Here is a 16,308-nt window from a genome sequence, read left to right on the forward strand (position 1 = left end):
GTTTGCGTTGGGTTTCATTCTATAGCTAAAACAATGTAACTAGTCCATAATATAGATTTTTTTTATTTTGGTTAATCGTGTAAATATAAATGTGTCGTTAAACCCGTCACCAACCGAATTAGTACAGCACACCGGTGTGTTGGAGAGCAAATCCACAACATTTACAATCTGAGTACGAAGTTTCTCCAGTAATTACAGCTAGCTTCATCAGGCGACAGCCAAATTTGTGGAGAAATCCTGTTTCGGTCCTTAAATGGATAGATGTGATGACGTCACTTGTGAGCCCTTCACAAGCAAAAAGGGGGAATTCATGGTAACGTACATTATGCATGCATTTATATACTGTAACTGGTATTTGCCAAGATTCACATAACACTTAGAAGTGCAGGTGATACGGTTGCGAAGAACGAGTTTGCTTATTCCCATCAGTGATAACACGCGTGCACGTGGGACGCACGCTTGAGACGTGAAGTGTTCTCCAGATGATTCCTCCACATCGCGGGGGGGATTCTTATAGGATTCCTGCGTCATGTGAAGTGATTTCCCGTTTGCTTCCCGCTCGCTTGAGCATCGAGGTGGTGCTAATGTTTATATCCCTGAGCTCGTGGTGGATATTCCACATTCCTTTGGCGGTGGGGGGTAAACATTTAATCAGTGTATGCAGAGTGGAATACACATTTGCCTTCAAAAGTTCGCAATCACCTTCCCACATATCTATGAAAAATAACAGTATTTTTTTACGCCGTACGGCTGATGAGGTGTCGTGAGAATATTTTATTATTTTATTCTCATTCTACGTGACTTTACCTAAAGAATCAAAGAAGAGGCATCTTTTCAGTAACACAAGCAGCATTCTGGACTGGTTTCAACATTTTATTTCTGATCAGTAGTAAACTTATGTTCACATCCCCACAGGTTGCACTAATTTAGGATGAAACTTTAGAGCAACCGATTCCGTGAAGTTGTTGTTGTGCAAGCCGCAGTAGTGGTGGTGATGGTGGCGTGAGCAGGGCAGGCGTGGCCCAGCTCTCGGCTCCGCCCGCCCCGAGCTCCCGCCTCCTCCACTGCCCCGTCCCGGGTCCCTGGCTCCACGGCTCCCTGAGTGCCCCTTGGTTAGGGGTCTCGGCTCAGGGGGTCCCGAGGCCGTGACTGCCCTGAACATTCGCGCGGTCCCTGGGCCGAGAGGCGGCCTCGTAGTCCTGTGCCAGCCGACGGGCGGGCGGGAGGCTGGCTGCTTCGGCATCGCCATCGCCCGGCAGCGCTTCTATCCGAGCGCCGAGGCCGCGGTCTCGTCACGGGCACCATGAGCGGTGAGGGCTCGGGACAGGGACAGGGGGTGTGGGACAGGGGGACACGGACAGCGGCAGTGACCGAGACAGGATCAGGGGTCTGACACAGGGACGGAATTGGACAGGGGAAGAGCGATAGGGACAGTGATAGGGGAAGAGACAAGAGGATGGGGACATGGGAAGAGCAGAGAGGCGGCGCGCCCTCGGTTCCCCGGCGTGGAGGCGCCTCAGTCCGAAGTGATGTCGCAGCGCCGTTAGCAGCAGGACGACGACAACAACAACAGGGAGGAGGAGGAGCAGGGTAGGCGGATACTGCTGCAGGTGACCTTTGGTAGGTGGTGGTGGACCGAGGTCAGAAATGGTGGTGTTGACAGGGAGATGCGAGAGAGATGGTGAAAGGGTTATGGGTTTGGTAGTTACAGTAAAATAGGGCGAACGGCAGTGAAAGAGACTCAAGGATTGGAGGTGATTGATGGCAGAGAGGAATATTGATTTGTGTGGATAGTGGTGATTTTGGAAAGACTGATGGAAACGAGGGGTGTGGTGATGAAGTAGGATGAATGGTTGTGAAGGACGGTGATGGGTGGAGGTGTGGTGGAGGTATGGGGTGGATGGTGTTGGGAGAAGGCGGGTTGTGGATGGATGAGAAGCGATGGTGATCGTGGAAAAGTAAGGAAGAGGGCTGATGGAGGGAGGTCAGCGATGGTTCATGTGGCAGAATGGTGGGTGATGGTGATGAGGGCCAATAATGACGGTTGTATTACAGGATGGATGGAGTGGTGGTGGTGAACTGATTTTGGTGGTGGAGATGTGAGTAATGTAAACACGAGAAAACTTACTGTTGACACCGTTACCTCGATAGCTTCTGGGCATTGCTTCAGATTTGCTTTTGAAGTACAGTGGCGTCTACACAGAGCACCGTGACGTGGGCCTCACTCACGCTGGGCACAGGATGAAGAGTGAATTCTGGTCCTGATTCAAGTCTTATTTACGCGGTGCCGATTATACACCCATGTGGTGAACAGGCCCGGCTCCAACTCCCGGAAAAAGCGGGGACGGTGAGGGGGCATTGTAACTGTTGTGTGGGGGGCATTGTAGCTGTTGTGTGGGGGGCACCACGACAGTGATTTATACCCCGTTCAGCGGAGTAGACTGGAGTGGTGCAGTGCTGGCCGTGGTTGGCGACGGTGGCAGTTGTCAGGGCTCATGCAGAACTCGAGGTGCCCTCTTCCTGCCAAAGAACACCACGTGAATCATTACGGGTGTTGACGCGCTGCTACTGCTGGTGCGACCCAGAGCACGGCTTAAAGTCTAGTCATCTGCCTGTTACTGATTTTAGTTTTTAAACAGTCCGTATTCATTTATTTCCACATTTGCCGTGTAAACAACATGGAACTGTGTGGTAGACAGTCCGTGTTTATGTGTTTTCATGTGAACATAACACGAGTCATGGTTTACAATAATATAATAATCTTGTAACTCACCGCCGTGAAGTCCTTACTTTGGAAAAGAGAAACTAAAGAGAGAGAGGTGCGAAGAGGAGCCACAAACAAGCGGAAAAGGCTAGGTGGTAGCCTACGCCATTATTCCCCCCAAAGCCCTGCAGTCCTCGATATTAAGGTGTTATTGGCCAAATGTTTTTACATGTGGAAGAAAAGTGGAGCACCCAGAGAAAACCCACGCTTGCGAGGTTCCAACACTCTACCCATATGGATGGAAGAGATTATAATTACAGTATCGGAACATTGCTTGGATCATTAGTCTCTGACAATACTTAGGAATTCCTCACCTCTAGTTTCGCATCGCATTCCTGCCTTCATATCTGGCATGGATCGCCCCTCAATAAAATCCACATTCGGGCCCATGAACATGGCCCGTGAAGCTCAGCATGTACATAAAGCTCACTGCACATTTGCAAAGAAAATATCACTGTGGCAGCCAACAGTAAACCCTTCTTGGTTCTTTCGGTAAAGTCACGTAGAATGGAAATAAAATAATAAAAATGAAACATAATAAAATATTTTATTTTAAAATTAAAATAAAACAAAATAAAATATTTTAAAATAAAACAAAATAAAATATTTTATTATGTTTTATTTTATTATTTTATTTCCATTCTACGTGACTTTACCGAAAGAACCAAGAAGATGAATACCTGCAGTCACGAAAGCTTTAAATCGAAACAGTAAACCCATCAAGTTATTGTTTTTTTTACGGCTTTTATGTAAGTTTACGATGAATACAGAACGGTCGTGTTTGAGACGCGAGAATGTGATGGTCAGTTGGTTCTATGTGACGCAGGCGTCCACAATGAGAATGAGCGGCAGGCCCTGCTGGACCGGTTGCTGGACGCCGTGAAGCAGGTGAGAATCTCCCGTGCCCCGCACGCGTGGAATGTGTCGGGTTTTGTCGGTTGTGACAGAAGGCCTCGCTCAGGAGGGCGGCATGGTCTGTGCATCTCCGTGGAGACGCAGCCGAGGCGGGCACCTCGTGTCGTCTGTCCACGGATTCCGGAGCAGTGGCGCTGGAATCGCGTTTTCAGATGGCTCTTAATCCCTGGCACTGTTTAATGGCCCAGCAGTGACGCGTTAATAAATTACATGCATATCCTTTGGGATTACACAGCAACATCGCCCAGACTGTGAAACTATCGCAGACTGGGTCCATGATCACCTTGCGCGAAGAGAATTATGGCACCAACAGCAAATGTATTAAATTCTGCTAAATTTCACTAAATTTCATGCGTGCCAGTTATTGCTGTGTCCTGGCAGCCTCACAAGGAGTTATGCTGCCAGAAGACCACTGTAAAAAATTCGCGTGGCAACGAGAGCCAGTTTAATTATTTGTGCTTGCACGTGAGCCCAACAGCCACTGCCGGTCATGTGACTCCGCTGGTCACGGCCGTGCTAGTCACATGCTCCCAGGTCATCAAGTTTCCTTGCAAATTCAGTTTTTTTGTTTCTTTTTTTCATTTGAACAGAAAGTTACCAAAGGTCATTGTAATGAATTGTTGCTGAGACCGTGCGGGTATGTGAGGGACCGTTGGTCGTACAGGGAGTTCGGTGCGCGGTCCTGGACTGCTTCACCGCAAAGCACCCGTCATTTGTTTACGTTTTCCAGTGCCAAATACGCTTCGGAGGGAAGAAGGAAATTGCCTTCGACTCAGACAGCAGGTATTTAAACTCCAAACAATCTGTGAATACATTATCACGGAAATTATATTTCAAATCAAACATCCCTTGATGCATTATTCCATCAAACTTTCTCATCATGAGCAAAACCTGTCCTTCCCTGATTTTCTTGCACCTGCGGAGATCTATCAACATCATCGTGCAGTGCTCATTCCATCCCCATGTACCTCAGTTTGTACATAAAATAACCAACATCCATGTGCATAGCCAACCGTGCTAATTGGAGGTGTGGGAACGCACCTATTTCCATTGAATTGTTTGCCACGCTTTCCCAAGCTGAACATATTTAACACGGAACTACAGGTCACAACAACACACTCACCTACCCACTCACCACACTGTAGGTCACAACACTTCGCTTCCGGCTAATAGCCTGGCTGTCTTCCTGTTTGTCTGTGGTTCCTCAGTGACTGAGATGCAATTTGCACGAACGGTCCTGTATAGATCTAAACATTATTACTATTTTGATTTAAAGCTTTCGTGACTGCAGGGATTCATATTCTTGGTTCTTTCGGTAAAGTCACGTAGAAGGGAAACAATAAAATAATAAAAATATAAAACAATAAAATTCTCACGACGTTTCGACTGCAACACAAGCAATCATCAGGTGTGAAAACCACAGCAAGAAAATGTTTAACGTTAGCACTACGGAAAGCGATTTGGCAGTTATTCAGATGGACGAGTCCATCTATGTTCGGAAAAGAGGAGGGGGGAGACGAAAATAGGATGCGGTCTGAAAGCCACCGTAAGCGTGAACAATCAATTAAGACCCGAAATGGTTTATCAAATCCTTCCAATGATTGCTAAGCCAGAATCCATCTTCTCGGTTGAAATCTCTCTGTGTTTGTATATGTGGATAGCCTCATGAACGAATCTTTCATGGTAGCCAGATGGCTTGCAAAGAACCTCTGTCTTGGAGAAGTGAATGTCATGTGTATGCATTGGGCTCTGAAACCGGATTCCCACGACCATCCATCCCAGAAGAATTCCCTCATCAAGACTCTGCACCATAGAGCCCAATCCATATCCGACCAGGAACACATAGCCAGTGAACTCAAGCACGTACACCAAGCTCTTAAGGCTAATGGTTACTCCGACTACACAATCCTCAAAGCTATCACTCCAACCATGAAGAAGGATCCTCGGGGATCACAAAAAAGATCTCCAAAATCTTGAATAAACACAAGATCCAGGTCCGATTCAACCCATTACATAAAATCCGTGATCTGGTTCCGTCTGTAAAAGATGTGATTCCGGACATACAGTACCCTGGCGTCTACAAACTAAGTTGCCTCTGTGGTAGTAGTTACATTGGAGAAACCAAACGATATGTCTCGGACCGCATTCGTGAACACAAAGCAGACCTAAAACACGGTAGGACCAACACCTCGGCCGTGGCAGATCACTGTTATAATTCATTAGGCTCACATGACATTGACCTCTCCAAGACATAGCTTCTTTGCAAGCCATCTGGCTACCATTAAAGATTCGTTCATGAGGCTATCCACATATACAAACACAGAGACAATTTCAACCGAGAAGATGGATTCTGGCTTAGCAATCATTGGAAGGATTTGATAAACCATTTCGGGTCTTAATTGATTGTTCACGCTTACGGTGGCTTTCAGACCGCATCCATTATTTTCGTCTCCCCCCTCCTCTTTTCCGAACATAGATGGACTCGTCCATCTGAATAACTGCCAAATCGCTCTCTGTGGTGCTAACGTTAAAAAAAACGCCACTTTTTTCAAATTTTCTTGCTGTGGGTTTCACACCTGATGATTATTGCTTGTGTTGCAGTCAAAACGTCATGATAATTTTTGTTTATTATTTTATTGTTTCCCTTCTACGTGACTTTACCGAAAGAACCAAGAATATTATTACTATTATTAAGTGCTGTGGCGTTCTCGCTCGTGCCCTGCAGGGTGACGTGCCTGTGTGCCCAGTTTGAGGCGGTTCTGCAGCACGGCCTGCGGAGGGGCAGCCGTGGCCTGGCACTCACGGCTGCTGCTCTCAAGCAGGTCACGGGCATGGGCGGCAAGATCGAGCCCGGTACTGCCTAGCACAGCGGTGCTGCCACCACCATCAGCAACACTCACCATCTTCCCTACAGTTACCACCACTACTATCAACAACATCCTCACCACCTTTCCTGCAGTCACCATCATCAATACAATATGGATTTATGTGGCTACTGGCTTCATCGCCACCATCAACACCATCATCACAACTATACCAATAACCTTTCTCGCCGGTTACTCCAGCCACTAGAGGCATCGTTGTCGTCACTCGATCGCCAGGCTGCCACAGCCCTGACATGCGTCTCGTTCCATTTCCCGCAGAGCCGGTGTTCTGGCACTTTGTGCGCGAGCAGCTGGGCCGGCACGAGCTGCAGCGCTACCTGACACTGCGTGCCATTGGCACGGACGCCGGGAGGGGCCGCGCGTGGCTCCGCTCGGCACTCAACGAGCACTCGCTCGAGCGCCACCTGCACACGCTGCTCGCTGAGCGCCAGCGCATCAGGTGCGGCGGCTTCCGGCACGAGCACGGGCATGCACACGGACGCGAGCTTGTGGGCCCTCCCGGACTTCATAGTTGCTCGCTAACAGCACTTAACCCCAACAGACTGATAAAGGGTACATGGGGGATCTTTGTCTCCGAGTTGGTGTGAAAACTGCATAGCCGTGAATGTGTGAATGGTTTTGCGCATGCATGAGCGAGATGGATTGCGGTTTCGCAGGACCGTGAGGGATGGCAACGATGTGGGAAGGTCTTCATCTCACAGTGGCTAGAGCATAGCTGATGGTGGTGTGTTTGTGTGGTGGCCCGTTGAGTGAGTGCGTGATTGAGAGAGCAGGCTGTGCTGTATGTGTTGTGATGGTCGGTGGCTGCTGGAGACCCACTCAGCCTGAGCCCTGCCACTTTGTGCCCACAGCCAATTTTACGAAGACTGGGCCTTCCTCCTCGACGATGAGCGGTCGAGCATGCTGCCCGTCATGTCAGCAGGTCACGGTGTAACCCACCCCTCACGGCCACACCGTGGCCTCTTATGCCCGCGGGTTCTTCTCAGCTGCACTCCTTGCAACCCTATTGGGCGACATTTCCGTGCCACCCACACGAGACACAATTTGCTAAACGTGCAAATTACTCCATTGGGAGTGCACGTAGCAGGCATTGCCCCCTATTGGCATGCTAAGGCCCATGTGCAGGCCGGCAGTGAGTCATATTCACAATAACACACATTACAACTAATTACTAATCTACAACTCATTACTAATCATAACCATTGTCTCGAACCGTATTCGTGAACACAAAGCAGACCTTAAACACGGTAGGACCAACACCTCGGCCGTGGCAGATCACTGTTATAATTCAGTAGGCTCACATGACATTGACTCCTCCAAGACAGAGGTTCTTTGCAAGCCATCGGGCTACAATGAGATTCATTTATGAGGCTATCCACATATACAAACACAGAGACAATTTCAACCGAGAAGATGGATTCTGGCTTAGCAATCATTGGAAGGATTTGATAAACCATTGTTCACGCTTACGGTGGCTTTCAGACAGCATACGTTAATTTTGCGTCTCCCCCCTCCTCTTTTCCGAACATAGATGGATTCGTCCTTCTAAACAAACTGTCAAATCGCTATCCGTGGTACTAACGTTTAAAAATAAATAAATACAAACCGCCACTTCTTTCAAATGTTCTTGCCGTTGGTTTTCACACCTGATGATGACTGTTTGTGTTACAGTCGAAACGTCGTGAGAATTTTATTGTTTTATATATTTTTTTATTTTATTGTTTCCCTTCAACGTGACTTTACCGAAAGAACCAAGAATATACATTGACTGATTACCAATCGATTATATAATTACAATACCCCCCCCTCCGCCTCAAATCACTGCACCTGAAATTAGTTCAATGATGACGTCACCCTGCTGCTCTATTTAAGGCCGAGAGCAAGTGAGGGCTTTACCATTCTGGCGAATTGCCCGATGATGCTGGATGTAATTACCAGCGAAACGTCGTACTCAAACTGTAAATGTTGTGGATTCACTCTTCAACACACCGGTGGGCTAAAGTAGTGAACTAATTGTCTTTTGTCAACGTGACACCTTTTTGCTGATTGGCCGTGTCGGGTGGTGGAGGGTTACGACACGATCTAACCCAAAAAACCTTTATTTTGAAGATCTGTGATGTAAGGTGCTTTGAGATACCCGGGCATTTAAGCAATACTATATTGGCCTGGTAGTGGTGACTATGCTCACTTGCTTACTTGAGTCGGGACGTCACCCGCGGCATCGTGGAAGGAGTGTCGTTACACTCGTGTCGTTCCGCAGGCCTCAACTCCATTGTGTTTGCGATCAACATCGACAACGAGGACCTGAACGGCGGCCTGGGGGTGTCGCGGGGTGCACCCACCATGTCGGGCCTCCTGCGGGAGTCAACGCAGAGCGTTACCTCCCTCCTCAGAGACTCGTCGCTCACACACGTGCGTGTTTAATAATATTTATTATTATGATTATCACCATCACTTTAATTCGCGTCGGCACTCTGAGCGCGACGCAGCCTTGGCTGTGATGATGATTGGTAGGCCATTGTTAACGCGTGTGTATGCGTGCGCCATGCAGGGTGTGAGCAGCCTGCTGCGTGAGATCTCCGGTCCTGGGGGTCCCCGCACGTCCGGGGGAGCAGCTGTTGTGCCCGTGGCCTCCGCGCGGGACACGGCCCTCTCGGTGCACGACCCTGCCCCCGTCATGTCTGCTCGGGTTGCAGGTAGCTTGGCGACAACACAGTGCGGTCCTCCGGTCCTGCAAGCACGCCCGCATGCACGCACGCCCGCACACCCGTCTGTACGCCAGCGGTGCTGGTAATTCTGCGTGCAGTGTCTTACGACGATGACACCGTCATGCGTTGGGGCAGTGTCGTGGCCCAGCGATAGCGCCTTCACTGCCTGTTGCACAGTTTCGCCATTCTAATTTGGTAGGCAGCCCTTGTTATTACTATGGGTGTATTAAACGTAAAATACTACGCATCGCCTTGCTTTATGATGGCCCTGCGCCATGAGAATGGTGCGGACACCATTGGGAATCGATCATCATGCAAACATTGCCTTGATCAGATGTCAAGAATCGCAAGGAACGAAAGAAGCGATCGAAGAAGCCGGTGACGAGCATCATCTCTTTTGATGACGATGATGCGGAGGAGCGGGAGAGGAGGGGAGAGACGCAGCTGGAGGAGTGGAGCGGCCGGTATGACGATCCGCGTGAGGTCTCCGCTGCGGCGTCCCACACGCGGTACGGCCTCACGGGCAACGATGGGACAATCTCGTGGTTAGGGGTCGTTTGTTGCCCTTGTGTGAGATATAATTGCAGCGATGCAATTGCGGTGTTATTGGTGGCAGATTCAGTCCGGATTCGGCCTTTGACCCGGCTCCCTGGCACCACGGGGAGGCGATGGAGAACGGCGTCACTGCAGCCCCACGTGACAGGAAGCCGATGGCCGACGAGGACGAAGAGGAGGAGGACGACGATGACAACGCGGACGAGGTCTATGGGAAATCTCAGCCGGCCCGGAACGGTGATGGCCACGCAAAACTCGACGGGGCCTACAAGTGAGACACCGCCCACGGTGCCCGTACGGCACCGCACTCGCACCGACACGGCAGCCACTGACACTCGACGCGCCGATAGTTGTTGACGCCCGTCGGTAACGCACGGGTGATGGTGGTGCAGGCCCCTGCCGCAGTCACCCGTTGGCTGGAGTGCCCTCCAGGTGTTCAACGACAATGACAGCGGGGAGCTGCTCTTCCCGCTGCAAGCAGGTCGGTCAGCGTCGCCCCTCCCCCTGCGTTCGACTGGGGGTGTGTGTGTGTCGGTTGAGCGGGGGTGTGGTGGAGGTGAGTACAGGCCGCCAGCCTGACACCCGCGTGCTCGGTTCGTGTTCTCGCAGATTCTCCCACGGACGCTGCCGCCCTCCCCATGCAGCTGGCACAAATGGGCTCACTGCTGCAGCACAGGTGCGGCTCGCGTGCCAAGACACAATGGCACCCCACTGGCAGCAGGACCCCCCACGTTCACTTGGCAGATTCTTAAGACGGTTAAATAATTACCGAGGCCTGTGCCGTCGGTGCCGCCCCACTTTGTCATCGCTTTTCTCTGCTGTTGCAAAATTACAATAATACTCACGTGGTCATTAACCGAGTCTTGTAACTATGATAGGATCCTGCTAGGTGACTGGATAAGTGACTCGCAATCGGAAGGTTACAAGCTCAAATCCTGGTTCTCATTTTACTCGGCCTATCATCCCTCCAGGGTCGTTAAATGTTAGTACCGCTTTGTGAAGAAGTCGACATTGGTTGTCCAATGGACAGACGTCGCAATTTTCACCTGACTACCACCTGGCTGCCTTCTGGCATCTATGACTCTTTCTTATCGAGAGTGCACACGGTGTGGCACGTTGCAAGTTGAAATTCATATTCAGTGAATGTGTACAGAGCCATGAATAAGCATTGCCACAAGGTGGCAGTGGCAGACTGCAAACGTGTTACATTTGTCTCATGGTTTTGGATGATTTTTCAACATTGGGATGTTTTGGCCAATACCAGTGACATTGTGTGTGTGGGTTTGGCTATGTGAGGGAACCAGAGAACCCAGGGGAAACCCATGCTGAACAGGGGGAGATCATACAATCTCCATATAGACAGTCGCCCGAGTCAGCAATAAAATCCAGGGCTTGAGGCACAGGTTTTACAACTGCCATTTTAGTATTGTGTGCATGCACATTTGCATCCCTTTTGTAAATCTGCTGAATGAGGGCCTCCCCACGCAGTGTGGGTCAATGGGCGCTACTTCACCAGACTTGAGCACGCTGCTCAGAGCGGGTTGGTGAAGACGGGAATCATAGTACAGAACAGCATCTCATTTTACACTGCCCTCTGCTGATAACCTTAATACTGCAGCAGCCTATAACACCGGTTAGTTATGCTTGGTGGTTAACCATACAAGAACTCTCCAGGCTCAAAAACCTGCTTCGCCTCTGAGATCTGATGAGATCGGGTGCATTCTGGGTGATTTGCTCACAGGCCCATACTGTACCTGTGTTCTCTACCCCCACCACCAGGGTCGAGCCCCCTCCCCCATGCCAAGCGAAGAGTGTCAGCCCCCCCTCGGCTTCCTCACCTCTCTCGGACTCAATGAGCATCGGTGAGTGGGGTCTCCTGTGCCCCCCACGTGCCCCCCACCGCGCCACCGTGTGCCGGTGGTCGCGGCACCGGTCACGACACCACGCTGTGTGGAACCTCGTTCGCCTCTTCTAAGCTAAGATAAAAACACCAGATTCGTCCTGAACACTGCCTCACAGCAGAATGGTTCACTGACTACACACATGAACAATGTTCATGCCAACAGAAGGCAATTTTTAATTGGTAGTTGAGTCCTAAGTTCGGTGTATAGGTTTGTTCTGTACCTAAACCGTGGGCCCATTTCACGTTTGTGCGCACAAAAACCGTGGCCGATGTCACCCTTGTTGACCTGGAATCAAACTTGATGCTTCGGGCTTCAGAGGCCAGCACGCTCGGTCATTGATGACATGTCCGTGGTTTTCGGTGTTCGTTTTCTGCTGCCCCGAAGGTGAACTGCGGCAGGCATTGGTGGCCATGATGAACAGGAAGGATGAGCTGGAGGAGCAGTGCAGGTGAGCGCCACGTTTTCTTCTGCACTCGGCCACGATCGGATTTCATTGCTGGTTCTCGTGGTACGCGGCACACGAACAGCTCGGGGCACCATCGAGATGCGCCAATCTTTGGCCCCGTCACTTGCTCTGCTATTGACGTCATAATCAACTCAACGTGTAACTCATAATAATCTCAAAGCCGCACAGTTCTCGCTCACTCTTGAAGAGAGAGAAGACAACTCAGAGGGGTGAGGAGGAACCAAAGACAAGTGAAAGAGCAGCCAAAATCGGCACCTACAATTGCCCAAGCTCTGTGCTCCTATATGGTAATGTTTGCTCATGGGTAGGGAGGGAGTTTCACGAATTTGTGTGTGATCTACAAACCCTCGCTGCTCCCCACAGTGCTGGGTTACAGACCACGTTTTTAGAATCTGACACATTTGCATGTCTAAAACAGCAGTTTTAATTTTGGGAAGATTTTTTCATAACCGAGGGGATTTTGGAAAAGAACAGGGAGAGCGGGACACGGATAGATGGGATGAGAGCAAGGGGGAGCCACTCGGCTTCCTTTAACCTTTGACCCTGGTTCGTTGGGATGTGGTGTGGGGTTTGAGCATTTGCGTATGGGGTGTGGACGTGTGGCATGTGTGGACGTGTGGCGTGTGTGGGGTGTGGGGATGTGGTGTGTGTCGCGTGGTGTGTGGGGTGTGGGCACGTGGTGTGTGGGGTGTAGGGCGTGTGGTGTGGCGTGTGGGGTGTGGGCGTGCAGGGCGTGTTGGGCATGTTGGGCGTGTTGTTTGTGGGGTGTGTGCCGTGTGGGGTGTGGGTGTGTAGGGCATGTGGTGTGTGGGGTGTGCGCGTGCAGGGCGTGTTGGGCATGTGGTGTGTGGCGTGTGGGCGCGTGGCGTGTAGGGTGTGTGGCGTGTAGGGCATGTAGGGCGTGGGGTGTGTGGGGTGTGTGGGGTTTGAGTGTTGGAGCGTGGACGTTTGCGTATGTCATCACACCGCCATCTCACTCGCTCTGTGTTTCTGAAACTGGAGGACCGCTGTAATTGAATCATAACTTGGCCGCCTATTCCCACGGCGTGTGCACTCAGCAGATAATTGATTCCACATTAAAGCACATGAAGCAGGTTGAGGAAAATGCAATTCTCGTTCGTTTCGTCATGCCAATTACTGAGAACGTCACGTGTATGTGTACAAATGTTGGGATTACACAGAGGGGATGCTTTAAAGGATGTGCGAAGAATGGACCTCACTTAGAAATGTAGAGATTAAAAGTTGTTTTATTTTAAACCTAAGCTTTACTGATAATAATGTTTAGCATTTACGTGGAGCTCGCTTAAACGCCTCAGAAACTCAAAACACCTTGGATCGCATCTAATCTCAAACAATCGTAGGGCACCCCAAGCGGTAGCTGTCCCTGTGCAGTATGAAACGACTGCCAGTAGCGGGCGATGATTGCTATGCTACTAATTAGAGCAGAGTTGGCACAAAATAAAGTGGGCGGTGCAAATCCGACTGTGTGAGTGAGTGGGTGGTGAGTGGGTGGTGAGTGGGTGAGTGAGTGGGTGAGTTAGTGTGTGGTGAGTGGGTGAGTGAGTGTGTTCTTGTAACGGTGTGGATGAGATGAAACCGTTAATATCAGGTGGACCAAGTGCACAAATGGACAGAGGAATCAATTAGTAAAGTTTACAGAAACAGTAACCATGGTAGCAGTAACCATAGAAGAGTGACAAGGCGGCGACTGACTGCCAGCAAGTGACTGAGGTGAATCACTGGGTGCTGGACCATGAATCGCCCCAACTGCTTGACTCTGAATTCTAACCCGTGCAGTGAGGTGGGAACTGGGTGCTCCACCCCAGATGTGACAGCAGAAGGATTCCAACTATAGCCGAATCTGTGCTCTGTAGCAGCAGCAATAAATCCTCAGTTCAAGAATAAGGTCTTTGGAGCAGCATCTTTGCTCCACTGGTTGCCCCGTGCATAAATATCGTGGCGCTCGGGGGCATGAGTCGTCGTGTAGGAGACATGATTGGGCTGATGTCGGTGAGCGTCAGCAGGAGGCCACGAAGTTGCAGGTGTACGTACGTTGAACTTCTTTCGTACCGTATGTGGCCAACTGTGCTAATTGAAGGTGTGGGCAGCGGGGCGGGCACCACTGCCGTGCCCGGTTCCCCCATGCCACCGCTGCTTTCGTTGGGTGAATTGTCAAGATCATCTTGTTTATTGAGACTCTTCTCCAGGAGAAGCCCTTGAGATGGAACGTCTTTGTTACAAGGGTATCCGGGATGTTAACCGACATGCACATAACAACACGTAATGACCATGGACACAAACACACACAAAGATAAAGATCCCCTATATGACCTGTAACAGACCATTGGGGCAAGTGCTGTTCGCGAGAACCTATAAACGCCAACATGGCACACGAGGGAGTGGGTGGCCAGCACTACGCCCGACAGCCTTCGTTTCCCCAGTACATAAGTTTAAACGCCGCACCTGGCACCTATTTTAAGCCTGAGTAGACCTGGAGGAGTCTGAGAACTGGTTCAAACATCCGCCAAAGTCATTGGTTGTGAACGGGAATTGGCGGTGGTAATGATGATGGTAAGTTATTTTGAGCATGATAGTGATAATAGTGGGTGGTGATGTAGTGGTGATGATGATGGTGATGATGATAGTGGTGATGGTGGTGACGACGACGATGGTGTGGACGATGATGGTTATGGTGCAGATCTCTGCGGGCACTGCTCGAGAGTGAGATGGAGCATGCTGCATCGCTGCGACGCGAGGCTGAGGAGGGGCAGCGCCGTTCCGAGGAGAGCGAGGAGCGCCACTCCGCGCGCCTGCAGGCTCTCGCCAGGTGAGCGTACGCTGTCTGTTGGGGGGGGTAGGGTCACGAAGCGGGGTGCGGGAGCCAGGGGAGGATGGACGAGATAACGGGTGGCGCCGTCAGGCTCCGGTGGAGGGTGGGGGGGAGGATGCGGCCTAAAAAGTGGTCCTCGTGTGTTTATGTTTTGCTAGAATTGCCCCAATTATCGCGATTCGTACGAAGCCACGTCCACTTCCAGATGGTGCTCGTTGTCCTCGGCGCATCGCGCGGCGGCAGGGACGGCAGACGCCGGCTTCGTTACTGTGCGAGTGGTTGGGTTGCTGTGTGTGCCTGCTTCCCTAATGGGCGCCGCAAGCACCACGTAGTGCTTGCAACTCGAACACGCGTATGTGTGTGTGGGTAGGTACGTGTATTTGTGGGTATAGTAGGGGGCTCAGGTGGTGCATTGGCCAGTCATCTTAGTGGATCCCGTGACCTGTCAGCAGGCGTTCGACACTTCACGTGGCCTTAACTTCCACATGGCCTGGCACAAGCGCCGTGGGGACGTCACCGCCACTTCGTGACGAATGGCGGTCGTTGTTATTTGTGGGTGGGTACGTGTGTGTCCATGGGTAAGTGTGTGTGCGGGTATGTGTGAGAGTGTGCAAGGCTGCGTTGGCTGAGTCATGTAGCCCGCATGCCCAGCCACCGCATGCCTAAACAGATTTTGTTCGGCCGGATCGAGGGGGCTAAATGGGCGCGGCACGGGCTAGAGAAGAGATAGAGTGATGTGGTACAGGAGGATGTGGAGCTGAGTGGACTTGCCGATGACTGGTACCAGCGGTATCAAGATCGGCCTCTGTGGAGGAAGCTCGTGAAGGATGCTACTGGGCAGTTAGAGGCAGTTGGCCTCCAATAACAATGGAGGGGTGAGGAGCAACGCTCACAACAACGAGCGGAGCGCCAGGTGGCTAAAGCACGGCAAGTTGTCACAGTAGGGGGCATAGGTGGTGCATCAGCCAGTCGTCTCGGGCAGTCGACCAGTGGCATCTGGGTCTACCGCCTGACCTCCTGCCAGCGGGTGTTCGACACTTCACGTGGCCTCAAGGTGCACATAGCCTGGCACAAGCGTCGTGGTGACGTCACCGCCACATAGTGGCGAATGGCGATTGTTGTTGTTGGTGTGTGTTTGTAGGTAAGTGTGTTTTGTCTTTGTGTGTGACGAGCGGTGGTGCAGTGGTTCGTGTGCTTTGCTATGAAGCCGGTTAAACCAAGTGCGATTCCCACCCACGACCAACAATGAATGACAAATATCTGAACCAGTCTTGTGCCTTT

At 50.9% G+C, this 16,308-nt stretch overlaps 1 protein-coding gene and 1 long non-coding RNA gene across 4 annotated transcripts in view; one reads left to right on the plus strand and one right to left on the minus strand.

Moving 5' to 3' along the window:
• The first annotated feature begins 105 nt into the window (after positions 1 to 105).
• SNX29 (sorting nexin 29) overlaps positions 106 to 16,308 on the plus strand; it is a 68,137-nt gene continuing 51,934 nt past the window's right edge. For 2 of the 3 annotated variants that reach the window (XM_076073676.1, XM_032970424.2), the window contains exons 1-15: positions 106 to 1,310; positions 3,591 to 3,652; positions 4,410 to 4,462; positions 6,405 to 6,532; positions 6,823 to 7,003; positions 7,416 to 7,486; positions 8,825 to 8,976; positions 9,116 to 9,260; positions 9,607 to 9,781; positions 9,889 to 10,098; positions 10,220 to 10,308; positions 10,437 to 10,503; positions 11,607 to 11,689; positions 12,116 to 12,179; positions 14,896 to 15,024. In XM_076073676.1, the coding sequence (XP_075929791.1) occupies positions 1,304 to 1,310; positions 3,591 to 3,652; positions 4,410 to 4,462; positions 6,405 to 6,532; positions 6,823 to 7,003; positions 7,416 to 7,486; positions 8,825 to 8,976; positions 9,116 to 9,260; positions 9,607 to 9,781; positions 9,889 to 10,098; positions 10,220 to 10,308; positions 10,437 to 10,503; positions 11,607 to 11,689; positions 12,116 to 12,179; positions 14,896 to 15,024 (1,616 nt within the window). In that variant the 5' untranslated portion in view covers positions 106 to 1,303. The remainder of the gene's footprint in view (positions 1,311 to 3,590; positions 3,653 to 4,409; positions 4,463 to 6,404; positions 6,533 to 6,822; positions 7,004 to 7,415; positions 7,487 to 8,824; positions 8,977 to 9,115; positions 9,261 to 9,606; positions 9,782 to 9,888; positions 10,099 to 10,219; positions 10,309 to 10,436; positions 10,504 to 11,606; positions 11,690 to 12,115; positions 12,180 to 14,895; positions 15,025 to 16,308) is intronic. The other variant, XM_076073678.1, reaches the window with a different exon arrangement.
• Positions 861 to 2,462, minus strand: LOC142930778 (uncharacterized). The gene is made up of 2 exons (XR_012946727.1): positions 2,129 to 2,462; positions 861 to 1,317 (listed from the first exon to the last, which is right to left on the minus strand). It is a non-coding gene; the product is annotated as an uncharacterized LOC142930778 (long non-coding RNA).

This window comes from Petromyzon marinus, chromosome 43, assembly GCF_048934315.1.
Source record: "Petromyzon marinus isolate PM22_M1 ecotype Great Lakes invasive population chromosome 43, UKy_Petmar_22M1.pri1.0, whole genome shotgun sequence".
Lineage (NCBI taxonomy): Eukaryota > Metazoa > Chordata > Hyperoartia > Petromyzontiformes > Petromyzontidae > Petromyzon > Petromyzon marinus.